Raw genomic sequence first — 25,102 nt, 5'->3', positions numbered from 1 at the left:
CTGTAAACCAATTTATTTCTTGTGTAAAAAAACAGGTTTTTAATGTGTGGTGTATATGTGGATACCTGCTGTAATTGCAATTTCTTGCACTTCTGCGTTGGCTTCATTTTTACGACTGGAGGTTGCCGCTTCCTTGAAACGTACGTACAAACACAAGATCACACCTGACGTGGGATTTGAACGTATTGTCCGCCAATGCTCAGACTGAAAAAGCCAATCTGTGCATGGAAACAAGCACACACCCAAATTTCTGGTGTATGCATAAACGAGGCCCTTGTCTCTATCCTGCCTATTAAAGCTAGAGGAAGCAGCTGCCACCTTTCTAAATTATTTTTGAGAAACAAGTTTCTTATAAGCGTTGTACACTTGAGTGGAGCTTTGTGTTATTGTGATGCCAAAATATTTAAAGCCTTCTTTTGCCCATTGGAATTTGACATGCTAGTCTAACTGTTTGGCCCAGCTGCCTGAAACCACCATTATGAATCTTATATCCTGACACTTCCTCATAATTTTTCAATCACTGCATAAGAGCAGGAAGAGAAGATAGTGGGGTTACCCTCATATTTAAAGAGAGAAAAAACTGTAGTTAATAAAAAGGAAATAAATACAAAAGAAAATTAAAAAGAAAAACACACTAATTAATTAGTTAATTAATTTGAAATGATAAATAACAGCAAACACCTGGTGATAGTCAAACACACCCTTCGTTCATGTGCCTGGTGAATATTTTAATCTTTATACTGCTTTTTGAATGGTTTGTTTGGATATTACTCTAGCCCCGCATTCAAACTGTTCTATAATTTCACTCCACATACAAAAAAAAAAAAAAAGTTTTACTTGTGCGCGCATATTCAGAGTTTTGAGATTAAATTTTCCCGGTCTTTATACTTAACTTACTTGCCTCAATATAACCATAAACAGTTTGGTATTTCTTATTCAAGCTTTAAAAGCACAAAGGACCCCGTTTTTCCCAATAACTGTCATTCATTTATTGAATGTTTTCACCTGAAACAGAGCAAGGTCCTAAACATGCCTCAGTGTTCTGTGCAAATAACAAATTCACAGTCATCTCAGGGAAATGCAAAATGCAGGTTTCAATGATGATTTCATTCATTCAGGAAAAAAAACATCTACCTTGTCCCTGTGTGAAAAGTATACCCTCCCCTTCTTAAATCATAAATTTTCTGATTAACCACATTTTTTTGGACAGCTGAGTTCAGTTTCACCAGCCACACCCAGGCCTGATTACTGCCAGACCTGTTGATTAAGAAATCCCTTAAATAGAACCTGTCTGACAAAGTGAAGTAGGCTTGAAGATCTCAAAACACAACACATTATGGTGCCATTAAAACAAATTCAGGAACAGATGAGAAGCAAAGTCATTTATAACTGTCAGTCTGGAGAGGGTTACAATGCTAGTTCTAAGGCTTTGGGATGAATGATGGTGAGAGCCATTATCCACAAATGGAGAAAACTTGGAACAGTGGTGAACCTTCCCAGGAGTGGCAAGCCTACCAAAATGACTCCAAGAGAGCATCGATGACTCATCCAGGAGGTAACTAAAGAACCCAGAACAACATCTAAAGACCTGCAGGTTTTACTTAACTCAGTTAAGGTCAGAGTTCATGATTCAACAATAAGAAAGAGACTGGGCAAGAATGGCACCCATGGGAGAGCTCCAAGATCAAGGCTCATCTCACATTTCACAAAAAACATCTCGATGAGACTTCTGTAAAAATATTCTGTGGACTGACAAGACAAAGGTTCAGGACCTTTCTGTGTGGAGAGTTATGTTACCACTGTGCCTGTGTGAGTTCCCTCTTGTTAATCTGTGACTCTGAATTGTGTGAGTCATTTGTCAGCCCTTAGATTGACTGGCGACAAGTCCAGGGTGCACATGAACGCTTGTCCAGTGACAGCAGGGATTGGCTCTAGCCCCCGTCAATACAGGATAGGACAAGCAGTATATGGAATGGATGCCTGGATGTTTGAGCGTTAAACTTCATTTATTTAACTATTCATTTGGAGGTTGTGTCTCTTAAATTAGTATGGACTGGAATAACTTTAAAGCTTACACTTAAAATGACTTTGCTGGAAGCTCATTGGTTCATTAGGCTGAGTATGAAAACATACTGTGCTCACGTTAATAAGAGGTGATGATGGGATGACCTGAAGCTTAAAGTGGCTGTTGATATGAAGAGACACTGCTTGATCTTTCTCCAGCTAAAGGTGACTACACCTCATTCAAAGAGATTGATTTCCCAAATAACTTAGCTAAGATGATTTTTTTTTTTTTCAAAAAGAAGAAAACAGACACCAAACATTTGAAGAAATTTATGTTGTTAAAACTTATGAAAGACACAGCACCAATAGTCTAACTATTGTCAGTCATCTTTATTTTCAAGGTGGTGCAGAGTCACTCCATCAAACTGGTCAGGTCAGCTCAGGCTCATTTGTTCACTGTAAATAAAAAGAAAAAAAAAACAAATACCTATAATTACAAAAGCAGTGATATATTTATTTGGTTTGCCTGAGATAAGTACATTTTGGATGTTTTTGTAAATAAAATGACTTCTTTATATCGTAACAGGATAGGCCTGTCATGATAATCAATAAATCAATTAACCGAACTATAAATGAAAAAGAACTCGATAATTTTGCCGGCCTCGATATATTGTCATGTGCATGCATGTTTGTTTTCCTCCTCTCTCTCTACCAAACAGGCTGGATGACAAGAGGGTTCACTCTGTGCATCTGTCTCAACACCTGGGCACGTTGGTTCTATAGCAGAATGAACGGAGTGAGTGAACCCTCCTGTCAGTCATTCAATCTTTGTCCCAGTGGGGAGAGGCGGGGCCGCTAGCGCCTGCACACACAAACAGAGTGCTGCAAGTGAGCGTCGTGAGGACTAACAAGCGAGCAAACGCAAATATGACTGAAGGCACGAAAGAGATGGTTTCTAAGCCAAATGCCACAGCCCCAGTGTGGGAATATTTCTGTTTTAAACAGAATGAACAAGGTGAGCCCATGAACACTGACGAGCCAATATGTCGCATTTGTTCAAAAGTTGTGCGACGAAGAAGGAGAATACAACCAACTTGCATGCACACCTCAAACACAACCATCCTGTCCAGTTTTCCCAACTGGGAAAAAAACTGCCACTTGAGTTGCAGCAGAGCCTTCGTCCCCACAGTCAACGCTTACTGAGGTGTTTGGTCGGCAGAGTAAATATAAACAAAACAGTGCAAAATGGTGAGCGCTCACAGACAGTGTCGTTTGCTACATTGCAAAACTAATGCAACCCTTCATTAAGGTTGAATAGCCAGCATACAACGTACATGTCACAAACAGCAATTCCTGAACTGTATAACCGAGTGAAAGAAGACGTGTTGACGGACATCAAAAACACTGCATTTTACTCCACCACCACAGATATGTGGTCCAGCTCAAATATGACCCCCTACATTAGTTTAACAATACACTACATAACTGCTGACTGGACCCTGCACTCCAAGTGATTAGAGACCAGGTATGTACCAGAGAACCACACTGCTGACACCCTGGGAGAAAACCTTAAGTCTGCTTTAAAAATGCAAAATAATGTTGACAATAATATTGTTTATCGGCAATAATTTGTAGGACAATTATCGTCCAGCAAAATTTGTTATCATGACAGGCTTATCACAGGATAAGGATGTTAGATTTCCACCAGCTACATTCACAGTGGCATTCAAAGTTGTGGCATTAGCTACCGTGACCTTTCACCTTCACTACTAATGTTGCAGATGTGGGGACAATGTGATCCCCCTGTATGTCATCTTCAGATGTAGTAACAGTGGCAATAGCAAGGCTGCCTGCAAGGGTTGGAAAAGGTTAAAGTTTTTTTGGGCCCAGAGTCATGGAGAGAGTTTAACCAAGATATGGTTCATCCTAGATTTATGATTTTTGAACCTATATTTACCCGTTTTGACTAAATAAAACACAAAAAATATTGTGTTTTATTTCTGCTTGTTTCAAAATGTAAACCACCACTCCTCATAATGGTGTGAGCTTTTAGCTTTGTAATATGAGCATGGTGGGTGGGCCCATTGGACAAAGACAGTAATGTTGGTCTATAGCGACGTTAAGACCTGCAATGTTTGTTTTTTTCAGTCAGCTTCAGATCTTAATGAATCCAGACCCAGGAGGTGGATGTCCACATGAGGGCAGGCACTTTGACAAAGAGCCAATGTGTATACAACTCTTGAAACTCTTCAAAACTCCTTTTTACTATGTCTTACCTGTTCTGTCACAGCAGTAGAACTGCACATCATTGAGGGCAGTGTCATCCCCCCTGCCCTGCCGTCCCTCCACCTTGGTCCTGATGCCGCAGATTCCTCCATTGTAACATGTATTACTCCATGCACCATAATCTCCCCAGCCCATGCCTTGCCCCTCCAGTGTGGGGTTGCTGCTGCAACGGAACTTAATGTTGTTGGCAGCAGTGTCATCACCACGTCCAATAGGAGCCTCAACTCGGAGCTGGAAGGCAGTGAGCACGCCATTGTAGCAGTACTGAGCACTGGTCCAACCACCCCAGCTAGAGAGAAGAGAGGGAAATACATAGAAGTACAGAGGAAAAACTGGGATAAAATCCAAAATGTGAGGAGAAACTCCTGAGAAACAGAAGGACATTTAACATCTTTAACCCACCCTTTTAATCTTGACAGGTCAGGTGATGTATTATTTTACCCTCAGAACTGAAGGCTAATGTGTGAATATGTTTAAACCTCAGTTTATGTCGACAGTCAGTGCAAACAACTTGAGTCTCATCCATTAAGTATACATTTCTGCTCGCTTGCTACCAACATCACAACGGCACTGCTTCCTGATCTTGCAAACTACAGGATGGATCAAGGGCGTGTGCAACCAAAAAATAGTGCAATTAAAATGAATTCAAGTTAACACATTAAAGATTAACCTTTGCCTCAGTCTGAGGTCCAGAGCGCTCTGGAGCAGGTTACCACCAAGGATGTCTTTGCACATTGCTGAATTCATCTTTACCTCGACCCTGACCAGTCTCCCAGTTCCTGCTGCCAAAAACATCCCCACAGTATGATGCTGCTACCACCATGCTTCGATGTAGGGATGGTATTGGCCAGGTGATGAGTGGTGCCTGGACTCCTCCAGACATGACGCTTGGTTATTATAACGTAACATGCACGATGCAAGGCATGAAAGCCATGAGGGAAGAGAAGTTGATGCAGTGATGTTGAAGGTCCTTTGTCTTTTACTTATCCACTGGCCCTGACTAACCTGACACGCCAGATGTTTCACACATCCATCTGGAAAACCACTCATAGACAGCATTTGGGAACTGGCAGATTGTTTATTATCTATTGTTTATTGGGATCCCCATTAGCATTGGCATATGGCCATAGCTCTTCTTCCTGGAGTCCAGAACAAGATCCTTTGAAAAAAAAAACTCTAAGGGTGATTGGATGAACGTTCTGTCACATCTTTACGGGCCAATCAGAGCAACAAAACACGTGACATAGCCACTGTTGAGCTGCGCCCCTACCGAAGGTGCAAACTCCGTAGAGAACTGCATATCGCAAACCATGGTGACTGTAGACATGTCAGTACACAATTTTTGTTGTTTTTAAAAAGGAAACAACTCACTGCTGTTCTTTGTCCTTTTTTTAAAAAGAAATGTCTTCAAGTTATGATAAAATTGGCGCTTTAGCAGCATCCACGCTAATGTCTTCTGCCATAATTGCACCGGCCTCTTGTTGCTGCTTGCTTATGTCACGACTCTGCCGCACCTGAAAGTACTGCCCCTCGTCACTGATTGGTCCTGTCACTTTCTAACCGGGCCCAAACAGTTCAGACGGAAGCTTTGCTAGATGAATTCACCAGTGAGAAACATGGAAATGGGCGTATTCATCTGCTTTGCAAGGTTAGGCCCTGACATTATGGCAAATACAGCACTAAGCCAATGTTGTAGCGGTGCAGTGTCATAATGAAAGGTTTAAATAATGAAAAACAAAGTTTCCATGGGTGAATATATGCAGCTCTCAGAGTTTAAGCACAACCTACAAGACTTCCTCATATGAGACAGGGGTCAGTTTGTCTCTGCTGACTTCAGGAGATTTCATAAACTTCACTGACAAGCTGCACGATTTAAATCCTGTTTTGGTGTCCTCTCTTTCTCACTTCTGCATGCATTTGTCATACATCTAATTATGATTTATTCATAATTCAGCAGCACCACATATTGGTTACAGCGCATTTTTATAAAGCCTTTGACAAACAGAAGCATTGAATACATATTGATAATTAATGGATAGCAGTTAAATAGAAACATGTTACTGCCACAAACAGAAAGAGAGATCACATAGGTCAGAGTTCATCATCTTACAGTGAAGATTAAACAGATAATAGGAGCTGCTTTTTACCTCAAAATGTGCTCTCCTGGTCCAGATATGGTGTTAAAAAGTCTTATTTTTACAGCAGATCAACTCACAAACAGAAACTTCGTTGAAAAGTAAAAGTGAACACCCTTTGAAAAGTAGATCCTATTCCTTTTATGTAAAAGTACAGCTTTCAGGCATCATCAGACCATTGTGTGAATCATGGAGCTCTCTTTCCTGCTAGAATGTGGAATATTACACTCATGCATTAAGAAAGGGATTTTATGCGATTAAGTGCCCCTTTGACTGAAGTAATTTAGTGGTAAAGTGAAATAAAGTGTTAGCACCCACAATTTGGGGAGCCCCAACTATCACTTATGTGTATTTAAAAAAAAATACCCTGCCTTTCCTTTTAACTTTAATAACTGTAGTTCATTTTGGGGATCCATCTACTTTTTTCATTTGTCTAGTACTATTGCTCTTCAATGAGCAAAAGTGATTGATTAATGAAAAATTCAAAATTTGTTATTAGATTACTCTATTAATCGACAGAAGAATCAATAGAGTATTAGTATAGATATGATTTTTAAATAAGTCAGCAGCAGAACAGTAAACTCATCGTTAATGACAATGTATATATTTATGACAATAAGCTGAATGATATAATTTTTGACAACTTACAAGCCACTGTGAGACTCAACAGTGTAGGCAAAGCCATGCTGGGTATCCGAAGTACAGTAGAGACGGATCCCGTTCAGGGCGGTGTCATCACCATCTCCCTGGCTGCCCTCCACCTGAGGACACAAACAGGTCTGATTAACAGGCTTCTTATCTTGTTGATGAGTTTGTTTTCTTATTGTTGTCTTATTTTAATGAAGCAGCTGCAAAGTTTGGTGTAAAAGCCTTGTTTATTTACCCTCAGACTGAAGCCGACAGCATAGTAGTTCTCCGGACACATATCAGCACTGTTCCATTCTCCCCATGGCCCTCCATTGGTTACAGAGAGGACGGACTTGTACACTCTGCTCTGACAAAAACCACCAGACAACACAGCCAGCAGGGTCAGCACGGCGAACAGACTTGCCATATTGACAGCAGTTAGTCGTTGTTTCACTCTGAAATGCAAACTAAAAAGTAGGCTACAGACTGGAGGATCTTATATAGCCCAGATGATTACAAAATAGGGCTCTAAGACCAGGGTGAATTATTGACAGAGTCAAACGCTGCTGTGAGAACAAACTACTACAAAAGAAGGTCTGTCCCACTGCCAGGAAAGTCAGGGTCCATGAGAAGTTTCCAAAATGTCATTCATGTTTGACTGATAACATGCACTGATTTTGATCTGAAATCAACATTTCAATATTTCCAGCAGAAGGTCCACACATCTGCTCTACTTTTACAATTAAAATACACAAGATGCACTGAGCCTGAACAGAAACTTTTCAGATGTATTATCTTAAATTCAATTTTTGCATGGTTTGTCCAGGAATAATAAAGTTGAGGTTAAGGGGTACATCTTGAATTGGTTTGGAACGGTTATCATGTAGGAAATCAACAGTGGGTTTAGCTATGTGAAAAATTAGTAGATTGCCTGGTAGTCTTGAATGCACCCTGCCAACAGTGTGCACGTAGCTGCTGCTGTGTCACCTTTAATTGAAGTCACAAGACTCAGGTAGCAGGGTTGCAACTGAGAAAACAACAAGATGCCAACTCGCTTGTTTAGGGAAGCCACAGCAGACACCTACCCACAGATTTGATTAAATGAGTCTTTGTTTTTGAGTTAAAACCCAACCCAATAAAAAAACTGTTGTATGTTCCAATGCAACTTCTAAAAATGGTCAAGTCAGTTTTTTATTGATGAGAAACTTCAATAAATAACGTTGTAAATATGACGAATGTGTATCTAAGAGATATAAAATAGACTGAATCATAACTTTTAACTCAAGCACTACCCAGTTCAGACCACTTCTGTTGTAAATATTTGTTACTTTTTCTTTCCACCAAACAATAGAAACGTATTGATAGAAGTATCAATACGGAGTATATATAAGGGCAGTGGCAGCTGGTGCATTTTTCCTCAGGGGGGGCTACAACAAAATCCCAATTTGATATGTTTGTAAGGTACATCAAAAGATGTTACTACACCGATAGTTAAGTTATAATAATATGACTTTTTCTACATCTGCATTTGTTTGGTTGGCTAAAAAATATTAAAATAAGATGGCTGTGATAAGGGTCATCAGCAGCCACAAGTTGCCAACTCTTACCACAGGCAACTTAAATTTTAAACTTATCACACATTATCAACTCAATACATGACAAAATTATGTTAAAGAGCTGATCGAATGTTTATTCTAAATAGAAAAATTTACAAAAGGCATAAGGTGCAAGAAGAAGACCTACTGCATACCTGAATGCAGCAGTGTGTTGATGCAGAAGGCTAGGACATTGAAGGAGACAGACATTGAAAAACATTTATGTCCAATAAAATTGCATTACAGCATTAGTCTTGTTTTTGAAAGCCTTACCTCGAGGAAGAGGATAGGAACAAAGATCATCCAGTAAATTGAGAGCTTTGCCTTCAAGCTCTGCTCCCTCTTCACCACAATGATCTGGTACGTCTGCAGCACTGCTGACACTGCACCAATCCGCCTGTCACTCTCACAATCCATTCTAACTTGTGAACAAGAACCCAAGACACTTGAACTCCTTCACCTGGGGAAAAGACTCACTGGTTTCCAGCAGAGAAACCATGGCCTTAGCCTTGACGTCAGACGCTAAGTTTTGCCGCGTACAGATCAAACCAGCTTAAAAACTATTTTTGTACTTTTTTAAGCGCACTTCTGTCTTATTAATTTAGTCGCTAGAGACCCTGAATGCATATCTAGTCCTAGCTCCAAAAGTGCAGCTTCTACAGTGTCTGGATTGTAGCCTTTTACGCTTTTGACTCTGAGCAGCTTACCGCCCTCAGCAACACTGTTGTTTACCCTAGCAACAGGTCTCTACCTCACCTCAATAATGGAGGATATTCACTGCGAGGGTTGCCTGACACTATCGCGCACTAAAAGGGAGGTCACTAACCTGAGAGAAGACATCAGGAGGCTTTCGGAGGAGCTGCAGAGGAAAGACACCATGCCTTCAAGTTAGCAGCTTCCGAGTCAAAAAGGCTACTGGCCATCCACACGGAGATCTTGGATACCATGTTGTGGGACCCTGTGCGCCCACGACCATCTTCCTGCTCGACTCCTAATGCCCGGGACTCCTGGACAGAGGTGGTGGTACGAGGAGGGAAAAACAGGAGGAAACAGTCGAGTTCTCCCCCGCCGCTCCTCCTCAGTAACCAGTTCACTGCACTGCAGGAGGAGTCCAGGGGTGATCAAGGTGAGGCTGGCTTGAACAACGACCCAGCAGGCTGCCCTTCTGGGTCTACACACGCCTTGGGTGCGGATAGTGCTGCCACTGCCCCTGTGTCACCCGCTGCTGCTGTTGCTGCCTTTACTCCATCCACAGCGGCCTTGTCGTCATCTGCCAGCCCTGCTACTGTCCCCTCAGCACACACCGATCCTGCTGCTGATGGCCGGATGGCAGCCCAGTCCTCCAAGGGACAACGGAGCAGACAGCGGGAAAGATCCACCTCCTCCCACCGTCGCAGGCTGCTCGTGGAGGCTGTCAGCAGACGCTCCGGTGGGCTCTCTCACCTTGAGCCTGCACGGGAGGGATCTTCCTCTTCACAGCCTCCACCTGCCCAGACCGCCTCCTCTCACCAGGACAAGTACGACATCTGGGACAAACTTCAGTTTCCACCGCTCCCAGTCCTACCAAACTCCGACTTGGCCCACCCAGTTCGCCACAGGAGCAGTCGGAAAAGTCCATCAGGATCCATTAAAATCAAACACCTAACCAGGGAAATGACCACACACCCACCTCGTCTCCATCAGACAGCTCCTGCATCTACCCTCATCATCGGGGATTCAATCGTGAGGAACGTGCGCATGAGGGGGGCGGTTACGCTGGCTTTCCCTGGAGCCACCGTCATGGACATAACAGAGAAAATCCCCGACGTCATAAAATCCTATCCGGAGGTCACCAGTCTCATCATTCATGTAGGTACCAACGACATTCCTAAACAGCAGTCTGAACTTTTGAAACAGGATTTCCTCCACCTCTTTCGTGCAGTCTCTCACTCCCACTTCAGTGTTTTTATTTCTGGCCCCGCCCCCACCTGTGACCGAGGTGTGGGGCGTTTCAGCCGGCTGCTTAGCCTAAACACCTGGCTCTCCTCTGCCTGTGGCTCCCACGACGTGGGCTTTATTAACCACTTTGACTCCTTGTGGCAGAGGAGACATCTATTCGGGGCTGACAGGCTTCACTTAAACAGCGCCGGTAGCCATCTAACCTGGAGTTCAGCGTCCTACACGCCCGCTCGTCAGCTCCCTCTCACCGCTACAAGCCCGCAGCTGCTAGCCAGTCCATACACCCTACTGGACTCGGACCATCTGACTCGCTAAAAATCCCACCTATTCATGCCATCATCCTCTTTCCCTCCCTTCCTTCCATACCAACAATTAACAATCCACTGCCCTCTGCTGACAGCAACCATAGCCCTGTATTCCCTTTTCCAGTCCACATCAACCACAGACTGTCTAAACTTCCTCGTCTGCACCCCATCAACCCCCCTCAACCCTGACAAGCTTATCCAAATAGGAGCAACCCCCCCTAACTTCTCTCACCTGACCCCCCTAACTTCTCTCACCTACATAAGCCCCGCCTATTAGGCAGGGGAGGGGGGGGTCACTGTTATCTATAGAAAAGATTTTAAATGCTCTCCTGTTTTATTCAGTGATTTTACCTCTTTTGAATATCTTAGTTTTATTGTAAATCAAAAACATCCTGTTTTAATTTTAATCATCTATAGACCTGCTCGACCAAACAAGGATTTTATTCACGAATTTTCAGAGTTTTTAATCACATTTTATTTCTAAATATGATAAAATCCTTATTTTAGGTGATTTTAACATACATGTCTGTTGTCCCAGCTAGTCTCTTACTGTTGATTTTGTGGACCTTTAAGAGTCTTTTAACCTTACCCAGGCAATCCAGGAACCCACTCACTCTAAGGGCCACACCCTTGATTTAATTCTTTACTGTGGTCTTAGTCCTGACTATTTTATTATAAAGGATATCTGTGTGTCAGACCACAAATTAGTTTTATTTAAAATGTTTTTATCTCAGCCTTTTATTAGTGAAAGTGTGCCTGTTCGCAGAAGGGTTTTTAATTCAGAGTCTGCTAGCAAGTTTAGGGAGATTTTTGATTCTGCGTCTTTAACTGCCTTTAACACAGATTTTAACACAGAAGAGCTTGTCTCTCTTTTTAATCAGACCTGTACATCTGCCCTGGACTCTGTTGCCCCTTTTAAAGTTAAGAAATCAAATAGTGCTCCGCAGCCATGGCTAACAGAGTCCATAAATGATTTAAAAAGAGACTGCAGAAGAAAAGAAAGGAAGTGGAAGAAAACACGTTTGCAAGTCAACAACGATATCTGGAAAAATGCAATGAAGAGACATCAAAAGGCAATTAAAGACGCAAGGGCAGCATTTTATTCTAATTTAATTTTAGTAAATCATTCTAACCCTTGAGTTTTATTTAGAGTCCATCACCACCCCCTCCCCTCCCCACTTTACTGATGCTTCTAAAGAGACTTGCGAGTTGCAAGTTTTTAGTTTCTTTTAATAACAAAGTCAAGGACATCAGGGACAACATTAGACAGATTTTGCTTACAAGTAGGGACATTTCTAATTATTTTAGTAGTTTTGAGCCGGTGACCTTGTCCTTTATAGCTGAAATTTTATCCCACATGAAAACAGCTATGTGCAGTCTTGATTTTATCCCCACCAAATTTCTCAAAGAGGTTTTTAGCACGGTTGGGCCCAGTATTTTATCAATAATTAATAGTTCTCTGACAGAAGGCGTAGTTTCCTCTGTTTTTAAATAATAGTTCTCTGTGGTCCAACCTCTTTTTAAAGAAACCCAACTTTGACCCCTCTGATTCTAATAATTTTAGACCAATTTCAAAACTTCCATTTTTATCCAAAGTTTTAGAGAAAGTGGTTTCTACTCAGCTTTTATCTTTTATGTCTCACAACAACCTCTTTGAGAAATTCCAGTCTGGTTTTAGAGCAGGTCACAGCACTGAGACGGCCCTCCTCAAGGTGACCAATGATTTGTTTTTAGCAGCAGATAGAGGGGAGGGAGCCATTTTAATTCTTTTAGATCTCAGTGCAGCTTTTGATGCCGTTGATCACAGTGTTTTAATAGAACATCTTAGAGACTGGGTGGGCATCAGGGACCCTGCACTTAGCTGGTTTTATTCTTATCTTTTAGAGAGAACCTTCGCAGTCGCCACAGGTAGCCACTCCTCCTCTACCTCTACCCTTACCTGTGTTGTACCGCATGGTTCGGTTTTAGGCCCAATTTTATTTTCTATTTATATGCTGCCCCTTGGTCAAATCATTAAGAATCATAAAGTCTCCTTTCACTGCTACGCAGACGACACACAGATATACCTGCCCCTGAGACCTGAGGATCCTAGAAGCCTAGCTGCTGTCATAGACTGTCTAAATGATATTAACTGCTGATTGGCACAAAACTTTCTACAACTCAATAATTCCAAATCCGGAATCATTCTTTTCAATATTCCAAACACTCACAATACAATCACAAACAGCCTTGGTCCTTTGTCTACAAACATTAAATCAACAGCTCGAAATCTAGGAGTAGAATTTGACTCCAACCTCACCTTCACAACACACATCAATAAAGTTATACAGTCATGCTTTTTTCATTTACGTACAATTGCCAAAATAAAACCAATTCTCCACCAGTCAGATATGGAAAAGGTAATCCACGCTCTCATTTTTTCCCGTCTGGACTATTGCAACCCTCTCCTGTCAGGTCTCTGCAAAAAATCCCTCTCTCGACTTCAACTTGTTCAAAATGCAGCAGCTAGGTTTCTAACTGGTTTTAACAGACGAATCACATCACCCCGATTTTAGCATCTTTACACTGGCTACCCATTACTTTTAGAATTGATTTTAAGATTTTATTTATTACTTTTAAAGCACTGAAGGGTCTGGCTCCAGAATATATTACAGAACTTTTATTCCCCTATGTCCCAGCCCGCAGCCTCAGATCCTCGGGTGGGAACCTCCTGGTTGTTCCAAAGTCGAGACTCAAATCTAAGGGTGACAGGGCCTTCTCCATCAGAGCCCCTCAACTTTGGAACGACCTGCCCGAAGAGATAAGGCATGCAGAATCATTGACATCTTTTAAATCACTTCTTAAAACTCATTTTTATAGACTGGCTTTTATGTGATGTCGTCTTCGTCTTCATCTTATTTTATTTTTATCTTCTCACAGATTCTTACATATTTTAGTTTAATTTCCTCTTAATCTCTCCTTTACTCCCTGTCAACCTAATTTTATTCCCTTGCCCCTTGGCTGTTTTTAATTGTTACTGTCTTCCTCACTTTATTGATTTTACATCTTCACTGCTTCCCCTTATGTTTACCTCTGTTATAATATTTATCAATTTTACTGCTTTTACAGTTTTAGAGCTTGTTTTACCCTGTTTTAATATCTGTTTTTGCCCTCTTATTTACATTTTACTGTTTCTCTTTTAATTTCTTATGTCTTTAATTTTGGTCCTCTCGGTCTCAGCCTGTGTAGCTGGGTTCCTGCATTGCCTGGGTTCCTATCATTTTATGGTACTGATGTTTGTGTCTTGCCTGCATCCTGATGTTCATGATGTCTTAGCTGTGCAGTATGGTTTCATGTCTGCACTCTGATTGATGTCTGTGATGTCTTAGTTTGCATGGCATCACAGGTCATGTAGGTTTAGTTCTATATTGTTGCTCTTTATCGATGTAGATGAATTATTATCTGTCTACATGTCACGTTCTGTTTCTTGTCTTTTGTCTGGGTTGTTGCTTTGTTTTTGTACTTGCTTCTGCACTTGTCAAAGCACTTTGTAAACCCATGTTTTTAAAAGTGCTACAGAAATAAAGTTATTATTATTATTATTATTATTATTGTAGGTGCTGACCCCCAGAGTTAAGAATATATTAAAGTTAAACATTTTTAATGAGATTAGGGGGACATATGGACTTTTTCATGATAACCTAAGTTTTTTAGATGCACCTGTATAGGCATAACCATTAGTTTACTTAACCAGTTAATAAGAAGTGACTTTACATCTGCACTTTATTAAGTTTGAGCAGGGTCAAATCCTAAAGATGCTACATTAGCCCAATAAGGCATACTTCAGGTTATCTTTTTTAAGACATGGACTTAACTGAGAAATGCTGTTAACAAACTTGTATCTTCATAAAAAGGCATTGATGTTTGCATGAATAAGAAGGCTTAAAATGCACAGTGTTGATCGGAGTGAAAAAGTGACTAGTATTTTATTCTGACCTGCAGTGTGCCAATTATGGTTATGCAACGTCAGGTCAACCTCGTTTACCGGAACACCCAGTTCAATTTACCAAAATGAACCAAAAAATGCAAAACATGGAATACTGGCAGAATGCATTGGCAGTTTAAATGATGAAAAAGACACTCAAGATGTCTCAGTGTGGCCATGAAATAGTAAATAAAAGATCATAATGTTACAGTAGTTTCCTATATTCTGTAATGTTATTTTAATTCTGTTACGGTGGTTTCTGTGTGATATAAAATTTGTTTGATTTGATTTCAGAGTGATATTTGCATTGACAGAAACAACATCGCAGTAGGTCTAAGGTTCAATGTACTAACTCTGGATGTTTGCAGAGACTGTGCTGGAAGTCACATGACCTCACTACGTGGGCAGTTGCAATCAGTTTTATTTGCTGTTCTCATGCAAAGTACGGTCTTTGAACTTGAGTTTTATTTTAATCGAAATAAAAGTCTGCCATAATTCCACAAGTTTTACTTCTTTCCTCATCTTTTTTGGTTTGAATCAATTCTTTTCAAACAGAAAAACTCAACACAGTTTGAGCGTGACATTTTATTTAAAGCAGTGAAATTCAAAATACTGGAAAAAACTCATTTATATTTGCTCTGAGGTTTTAAAGATGGCGTCTACATTGTATTTGAACACATTTACACGTTCAAAGGGCTAAAGACTATAATAGGTTCAGGTTAGTGAGATACAAGATGGAAAAAGAGTGTTTCTGATTGACAAGCTAACATTTAATATTCGGGTGCATCTCCAAAAATTAGAATATCATGAAAAAGATCAATACTTTTAGTCGCTCATATTAGAAAGTGAAAACCATATATAGACTCATTACACATAGGGTGAAATAGTTCAAGCCTTTATTTCTTGAAATGTTGATGATTATGGCTTACAGATAATGAAAACCCAAAATTCAGTGTCTCAGAAAATTAGAATATTGTGAAAAAGTTCAAAACTGGAAAGTCATGGTGTCACACCCTAATCAGCTAATTAAGTCAAAACACCTGCAAAGGTTTCCTGAGCCTTTAATGGTCTCTCAGTCGGGGTCAGTAGGCTACACAATCATGGGGAAGACTGCAGACTTGACAGATGTCCAGAAGACAGTCACTGACTCCCTCCACAAGGAGGGTAAGCCACAAAAGGTCATTGCTAAAGAAGCTGGTTGTTCACAGAGTGCTGTATCCAAGTATATTCATATACAGTAGCGTGGAAGGAAAAAGTGTGGTAGGAAAAGATGCACCAGCATAAGGGATAATCACAGCCTTGAGAGGATTGTCAAGCAAAATCCATTCAAGAATTTGGTGGAGCTCCACAAGGAGTGGACTGAGGCTGGAATCAGCGCATCAAGAGCCACTACGCACAGACGAATCCTAGACATGGACTACAAATGTGGCATTCCTCGTGTCAAGCCTCTCCTGAACCAGAGACAACGTCAGAAGGGTCTTACCTGGGCTGTGAAGAAAAAGAACTGGACTGTTGCTCGGTGGTCCAAAGTCCTCTTTTCAGATGAAAGTAAATTTTGCTTGTCATTTGGAAATCAAGGTCCCAGAGTCTGGAGGAAGAGTGGAGAGGCACAGAATCCACATTATTGAAGTCCAGTGTGAAGTTTCCACAGTGATGATTTTTGGCTGCCATGGCATCTGCTGGTGTTGGTCCACTGTGTTATCTGAAGTCCACAGTCAACACAGCCATCTACCAGGACATTTTAGAGCACTTCATGCTTCCTTCTGCTGACAAGCAGCATGGAGATGCTGATTTCATTTTCCAGCAGGATTTGGCACCTGCCCACACTGCCAAAGATTCCTGTAACATTCTCACTTTGAAAACTTTTTGTAAGTTTTGTCCTTAAATAATTATTAAGTGTTAGAGTACAAGGAGTTTCACATCAGGAAGTTTTTGGTGCTTCTGTTTTACTCCACGAGCTAACTGTTCGCTGCTGCTACTTTATTAAAGATTACTCAATAATTTAAATCACACCAGAAACATGTTTTAGAAGTACCTGGAATATGAAATGGTGGCTACCTTTACATTATGAAGATATTGAAAGAGAACCACTTCACCAGGTCATTTTTGAATCAGTGGCCCATCTAAGCATTCATCTTACGAAGCACTCTGTGAAAGATGCCGTTGTATGGTTTAAGCATTCACTTGTTAATCATCTTCTGCAGATATCAGTCCCATTGTTGATATAATGAGTCGGTGTTTTACTCTAAAATGCCCACTAACAAGTACTGGGTTAGCTCAATCAGTCCTGCTAAAGGGGATCATTTGAAATGGACTGACGAGAGACAGAAATGCTGTAAACATTTTTTTTAATTATAATTGTTTCAGTATGAAGGCATTTATTTATTTATTTATTTATCCGTTTATTCGTCAGGGACAATACATAAGCATTGCTGCATTTTATTACAGTGCAACTGATGCAATGTATAAAAGACTTTTAACCATGCCTAATTTGCAGTCCTAGTCCCTGGTTAGGCTTTAAAGCAGCGTTAGTTTTGTTGACTAATTATTTTCGTTATAGTTCTCATTAATAGCCTTTTTTCCCCTGACGAAAACGAGACAGTAACTAATAAAAACAAGTGCACATGGACGAAAACTAAAACTAAATTAATTGACATTTTAGTCAACGAATAAAAATGAGATGAAAATGTTTTGTTTTGTTTTTTTTGAAGGTTTATTTTTTTCATGCCTTTATTTGACAGAGGAAGGACAGTGGATAGACTCGGAAACAGGGAAGAGAGTGGGGAGAAACATGCGGTAAAGGGCCACAGGCCAGGCCGCCCGCATACATGGGTAGCACCTTAAACCACTCGACCATCTGTGCTCTTAAAACAAAAATGTTTGACGGAGACTTTATCCAATCAGACCTAACTTTGTCATGTAGAAAGTAGGGGCAAGTTGGGCATATATCCAATCACAGCTACTTTGGCTGTGTGGAAAGGTGGGATGAGATACAGAGGAGATCCAATCACAACTGCTTTTGCTGCGTGATGGCGGGGTAAGTTGGGGAGAGATCCAATAAGTCGACTAAATTTATTGTAAATTTCGTCGACTAAAATGTTGGGAAGTTTTCGTCAACTAAAACTAGACTAAAACTAAAACAATTTAGATGACTAAATTATGACTAAAACCTAAAGATATTTTTGGCAAAAGACTATAACTAAATTAAAAAGTGCTGTCAAAATTTACACTGCTTTAGAGAGATGACACACATGATACTACTGGATAAATGGACATCAAAGACTAACAATGGCAGTAGACATAAATGAACAACCACAAAATTCATAAAAACAGCAACAGCAAGGCAGACATAAACATGCAGCCACATACATAAAAGCTAACATAAAAGCTGATGTGTGCATAAATAAGCTAAAAAGCAAATATTCTTTTCATTTGAATGTGATTATTCTGCTTTAATTGCGGTGATGTAAAATCAGGTCATCTTGGTTTGATGGATTAGCCAGTTCATCGATCGGCCAAAATAAACAAAAAACCACAAACCACGCAATACTGGAAAAACACATTGGCAGTGTAAGTAATGAGATCACACACTCAGACTGTTTTAGATATGGCCATAGAATAGCACTTAAATGATTATCATGCTACAATACCCTCTCTTTATTTAGTGATTACTTTGATGTATGTTAAAGACAGTTCTGTAGAACTTGTCTGATTTGTTTTCAGGGGGATATTTGGGTTTGTAGGTCTTAGGTTTAGCAAATCTCAGTGTTTGCAGAGACTCAAGGGGTCATTAGAGGATTCACTCATACAATTATGGGAAGCATTCTTTCAGTTATTCCGGTTATTCAGTCAATCTTGCCAAAAGAAATTCTTCAAGGCAGAGCATGTTATTTTATTTAAAGACAGGGAAATTCATGATACTGTGAATAACTAATTTGTATTTGATTTGAGCTATTAAAACATAGTGTTTAAGTCCTTTGTTTTCAAAGGGCTTAAGGAAATATTGTGTATTGTGAGTGTTGATGACAGCAGAGGAATATACTTGAGTCAAACTTTAGCTCAAGATGCATGTTATTTGATTTTTCACGATATCAGAAGCAATATTTCCAAACTTATATTTGGAGATGCCAATATAGTTACACCTTTATATTGTAAAAATCATTTGGTGGCAGGTCCACAAAAGAATAGCACAGCTTTTGCACATTTTTAAGCTGTGAAAATAGCGAAAGAGATAGAGACCGATCCACAGAATGCACAGGGAAAACCCACATTAAGGCCGGCCACACACTAGACAATTTTTTAATCAGAAACTATTTTAAAACCATGGGAGACCACAGACTTCAGGACAATTTCCAAAGATTTTTTTTAATTATCTTTAATCCTCTGAAAGCACACACTGGACAACTCAGCCAGACTGTCAGATCACTGGAGACCACACACCTGCCGACCTGCCTTGACCTTGCATGACTTTAAAAAAAAAAAAAAAAAAAAAAAAGGATGTCTGTCAACACCGTCTTGCTGTCCCTCCACAACAGGCTGTCCTGGCATACATTACAGGTGCAGCAAAAATCATAAAACATGGGAAAGACTCAAGACGAAATCCTTGCTGGAACAAAGGTACAGTTGTGTTTATGGTTGTGAGCGGTGAAAGTACGTATGGTCCGTCTGGTGACACTAGCCGGTCTGCTCACTTTCACTGGTTGTCGTGGGTACTCCACCAGTGGCACTACGACCTAGAATCAATGCGATTTGGAGCAGTAAATTAATCCTGTTGGATCTGTGCCAGAGCCACACCCCTTTGTAAATTGCTTGCTAACTTTTGAACTTTAAGTCAGAGCCACTTGTTTTTTTCTGTGAAAGCTGTGTTTTGTGCCATTCTATATATGTTCTTCATGCATTCATAGCTCTTACAGAACATTTTCTAGTGAGCCCAGAACTTCGCTGACTCCCTGGGGTCTCTGAGGACAGAGTTGTCGTATACAACAAGAAGCAACACAGTTTAGAAAAACGTAAATAACTTTCAAACCATACGTCTTAGACGCTTACTCTTTTTTTCCTCTGAAAGCTGACCATTTTGCCAATCGTTTGCTACCCTTGATGGCTTTGTAGCTCTTAAGGAAGTCGTTCTAGCGAGCTCAAAACTTTTCAGGGTTTTTAAATATTAAATCCACGGCGTTAGATCCGATGATAAGAGTCTTTTTGTCCATTTTTAATCCATTTTCGATCATGTACTTTGGTTTTCATCTGCCAATTTGTTGAGGGCAACATGAGGGCAACTAGATGCAAAGCATTGTGGGAGCTGTAGTCAACCAGTTGCTTCACAAATGAATCTAACTGCAAGAAAACACATTGACTTTCTCTTGTATTTATTTAGATATTTTGAAAACCATTTGTCACAGAATGTTTATTTTTTCACTGTTTTGTCCCAAAGAGATGGGAGAACAAGTCTATACAAAGACAATGCTTTGTCATTGTTGTTTACTGTGTGCTATCAATGAAAATCTTTGAGTTTCAAATTCTGATTTGTTTTTTCATCTTGTCTTTAGAGTCCTTTTACTTTTTCATAATCCAAGTGACATTACTGTTGTTAATATATCCTTAAAGCCCAGGTTGTCCTGAAAAGAAAGATGTATAGAACTTGACTGTACACCACAGGGTTGGTGTTTTACAAGCTTTTTAAGACAGAAGTCCAGGCAAGACATGATGGTGAAAAAAATAGCTGTAAGCTCTAAGGGTTAAAATCCTGTAGTGTGTGGCCGGCCTAACTGCACACAAAAGGCATGCAAGCTGATTGGCCGAGCAAATAGCACCCTGTCCCATTTACATACATGTAAATGAAGGAATGTTCAAAAATTCTGTGCAAACATTCTTCAGTCATATGTACATCAGCCTCATCATAAACAACAACTAATACACAAAGGCCAGACTTAACTGCAGTGAATGTTGTTTAACACCAAATGAAACCAGTTATTAAACCAGCACTATTTCCTCCTCCCCCTCGTTTCTCCCATTTCCACTTCTGCCAGCTGTTACTGTGTATTCTAAAATAAACTTTTTATTTACAACATTAGTTCATGTTACTGGTTGGACCTGAGCATGAGACTCTTTAATAAATACATATTTGAAAAATAAAGTACATTACTAGCCAAATATCTTATTCTGATGACATGTGTGTCGCTTATGTCAATCAGAAAACAGTATTATTGTGAAGAAAACAAAAAAGAAAAACTGTGAGCTGAAGTATTTGAGGAGCAGTGTGGAGTTTGAAATGTCATTTATTTGAGATCAGATGCTGGACAAGTTTCAGTGAACCAGATAAATTAAAAAAAAAACTGATGGGCTTACCCCTTTTATGGTTTACATAGAGGAAGTTTTTCCTATAGGATATCGTTTTGTGTCCAGTTATGATGATTACGTTTCCATAAATTGTTAATGCTTCCCAGCCCCTATCCCCTCCCTATATGCAGACCACGCATAGGTGCATAGGGCCTCTGATGGTGGCTAGGGGGGGCAGTGTAAGGGGGTCCCATGTCAGAGTCTGCTCAGGGCCTCACTTTGGCCAGCGGCAGCCCTGCATATATGATTTGTGCTGGTGATACAGTTGGCCAAGGTATCGACTGTAAATATCGGCCGAAATTTTCATTTCTACTAATACCAGTAGTTGACTTTTTTTAGCTATCTGACAATACCCTATCATGCCATTAATATTGTAGTTTAAATAATATATTTGAGTATACACTGTGAAAAGTTATTAGTAACTCAATATTTTTAGTGACTTGACTATTCTACTCAAAACAATGAAGTGGGGCAGAGTGAGAAAGTGATATAATTCTCCAACGGTTCTGGTTGAAATGGTGCAGTTTTAGCGGGCACAGCTACTCACAGTCTGACCAGACTTAGGACTACAACACCACTACAAAGAAATTTTAAACAATATTATATTTTTACTTACACAGCAGTAACAGAAACAACTCCTAAGCACACTGTGAGACCGAACAGTGGAAGGTTGTTGAGAAAAAGATAGTGTTTATTTAAAAATCCAAAATAGCTATCTCAACTTTATTTTTCTGAGTTGCTGAACACATTGTTAGTTTTAAGTAAACAGTTCTCAATCATTCCAAGTATTTTTTGTCCCAGAATGCTGTTGGGCATGGACACTTTTGCACCATGAGTGAGGTTGCTGACTCAGTAAGACAAGTTCCACCTGTAGGCCAGTTGCCCTTAAAGCAATGTGCGATAGTGGGCAGTGACCAAGGAGCAGTGGGCGGAGACCAACGAGTGTTTGACATCACTCACTGTTGAGTGTTGGGCATTGCCCGCTTTCAAGCTGTCATTCAATCAGACGGTTGGTCTGAGTCCTTGTGTCATTATCACCACTGGTCAATGACATCATATCCGCTTTCAAAAAACAGGCAGTAAATAGCACGCTACAAAATTGATCCCGAATGGAAATTACTCGTTTAAATAAAATATTGGGACTTTTTTTTTTTTGTTTTTTTAGCTATATGGATAGAATTCATGTTTTTAGTAGCTGCCATCTCCACATACAGCATTCACGTGTTTCACATATGAACATGCATTTTCTTTGTTTCTAATCATTATATTCACTTCAGGATAACTAGCAGGCTAACCAGCTAGCGCCATGAGATGACTTCTACAAATGAACACAAACATTTACTGAAGTTGTTTTCATTTATCTTCAACAATCTTTGACACCGTAGTTTATAATATATAAAGTTTAACACACTCACTGATAGATTCATCTGATTTTTAATATTCAATTAATTCAAATAATTTTTTTAATCACATGAAATTCAACTGTATCTCTTCCACTTATATTGTTGTTAAGTCTTCAATTATAATGATTTTTGTCAGGTACTTGTTCCATTTAGCACTTCTAATCATTGTTTTATTGGTGGGTCACAAACTATCTTTTTCTGCTCTGTTTCCTCCTACCCCACAGGTTTCAGAGGAAAGGTGCCCAACACTGAGCATCACCTACGCTGGGCTTTCACTCCATTGCACATTGCATTGAGGGGCTTCTCCTTTTCACTCATTGTCATTTGCAGTCTCTTAAATTGGACTATCTTTGGTGGCATTAATATTCATGTTTCAAGTACATGATGGAAATAACGGTAAACTGCAGCTGATTAACACATAGTTTATGAAAAGTTTTTTTCTTCTTTTTTTTTTACAATGTATTTCAATTACATTTACTTGATTTGAGTAATTCTACTAACTCAGTTTATGCAGAAAAAAATGAATATTAGATTTACTCATTATAAATGATACATTTTACTTAATTTCAAAGCTTTGAAATCTACTCAGTATTTTTGAGTGTAAAAATGTTTCACTACTTTAAATAACTAAAATGCAGTAGTAATTGAGAGTTTGTTTTGATACACAGCAGGAGAAGGCAGAGTTGATAAATGTCGTAATCTGAAGTGACAGCAACATCAGAACAGGACATTCTGGGACAGTAAACCTCAAACTGGCTTTGGAGCTGCTCCAACAGATTCTAGGAACATCCAATGATATCTCTGTCCAAAAGAACGCAATCCTGTAGCAAAGATACCGCACGGAAGGCTCAGGCTCTTAGGCGTCTAGTCAGGAGCTGAGCTTGAAAGAAAAATAAGACCCCAAATGGAGCAAAATGTTTTTGTTTTTTTTTTAATAAGTGAAGATTTAAAGTTCAGGCAGGACGTAGACCAAGGAGCTTCTGAGGCCCTCAAAGAGGAGGGGCTGCTGGCTGTCCTAGGTGTTGACTTTGTTATGTGTGAATCCAGAAATCACTGATCTCATAAAATCAGTCCAGCATGGTTATGTACGCCATGTCCCATGTGATAAATGTCAGTGTTTCCGGTGAGATATGAGATGTGGTTTCACTTCATGCAGCACTGCCCTCTAGTGGCCAGTCCTTGGGTCATGTGCTGTTAGATTGAATCATACATGGGCCCTGTATTAGTGCTGTCATCACTATTATAGATCAACAAGAAACAATCATGTTCCAATTTCATATCACATAAATCTGTTTTTACGTTTTTTAAATATATTTCCCTTTAATGCAATTTAATGGAAAACTCTTTTTTAATATACCATGTAGCAACACCCATGGTTGAGAACTTAACCCTTTACCTACTGAGTCTAAAAATGGCGATTTGGACATATTTTGTTATTATGGCTGTAAAATAGTCAGGAAACGCTCTAAGTCTGAGAGCTTTGGTCTCTTTTCCCAGGAGTACTCGAACTTGACTTTCAACATCTGATTAATGATTATTGCACATTATATGGAATTGTCAGCAGTTTAAAAGAAGAAAAACACAAAAATGGATTTGTTTTTCATGGCTTTTATGAGAAGAAATTTTGTTATTGCTCATGAAGTTTTGATTTGACATTTGAAATGTGAACCTATACATGTTTAGAACAATCACCAGTCTTTTTTGAGTCTAGGACTCTGGGTGTGCAAAACACATGCAAAAGATAACTATATATATAGGTGAGAATTAGTGCAAATAAAGGTGGAAAAATGCATTCTCAACATTCTCAAGTAACATATTGTTATTGCACATGACAGACACGCACAAATGCCACTATCTAACGCAATTTTTTGAAAACAAAACACCGCTCTCACTCGCCTTCCTTTAGCTCTCTTCCTTCACTCTCCTTTTCTCACTCGTCTTCTGCCAAAGCTGCCGTTTTCGCAGTGCTGTTCAACATTACCGTAATATATATACCACACATCATATATTGTCAGAAAGCACTGATTCTCAGCTCTCTGTCAGTGGTGGAATTTTTTAGATTGAGCAAACTTTCAAGGAGTTACAGTGTGGAAGAATCCGTGTAGCGGTCTCGCGATACTTCTGGTGTTTTGCTCTGAATGCCCACGTCATATGGTTGTGAGTACTGTAATGAACCATACATGTGCGCATGCCCACAATTCTCAGCTTTCCAAAACCATTGGAATTTTTCTAATCGGACAAACTCTGACATAGTTACAGTAATAATACTCCAGACATATAAAACACAGCGCCGACGCTGGGTCAGTAGGTAAAGGGTTAAGCTTTTGTGGGAGTGCAAAAAAACTGCAGTTCCTTGAGTGTCTACTTGTTACTGACTGCAGACGCACCAAGAGTGCTATAGTATATTAACCTGACACGCCAGATGGGGTAAACCTCTCATACACAGCGTTTGGGAAAGGGCAGAGCCTTTGAAAAAAAACTCTTAGGGTGATTGGATGAACGTTCTGTC

General features: G+C 39.9%; 1 protein-coding gene across 1 annotated transcript; it reads right to left on the bottom strand.

Annotated features, from left to right (window-relative positions):
- Positions 1 to 2,319: 2,319 nt before the first annotated feature.
- LOC121514329 (vitelline membrane outer layer protein 1 homolog) lies at positions 2,320 to 7,537 on the bottom strand. The gene is made up of 4 exons (XM_041794503.1): positions 7,309 to 7,537; positions 7,074 to 7,186; positions 4,281 to 4,579; positions 2,320 to 2,460 (listed from the first exon to the last, which is right to left on the bottom strand). The coding sequence occupies exons 1-4, from the start codon at positions 7,477 to 7,479 to the stop codon at positions 2,450 to 2,452; spliced, it is 594 nt and encodes a 197-aa protein (XP_041650437.1). The 5' UTR covers positions 7,480 to 7,537; the 3' UTR covers positions 2,320 to 2,449.
- Between the last annotated feature and the right edge of the window lie 17,565 nt (positions 7,538 to 25,102).

This window comes from Cheilinus undulatus, linkage group 8 (assembly GCF_018320785.1).
Source record: "Cheilinus undulatus linkage group 8, ASM1832078v1, whole genome shotgun sequence".
Taxonomy (NCBI): Eukaryota; Metazoa; Chordata; class Actinopteri; order Labriformes; family Labridae; genus Cheilinus; species Cheilinus undulatus.
The sequence above is the reverse complement of the archived record's forward strand: the minus strand, read 5'-3'. Positions and strand labels throughout refer to the sequence as shown.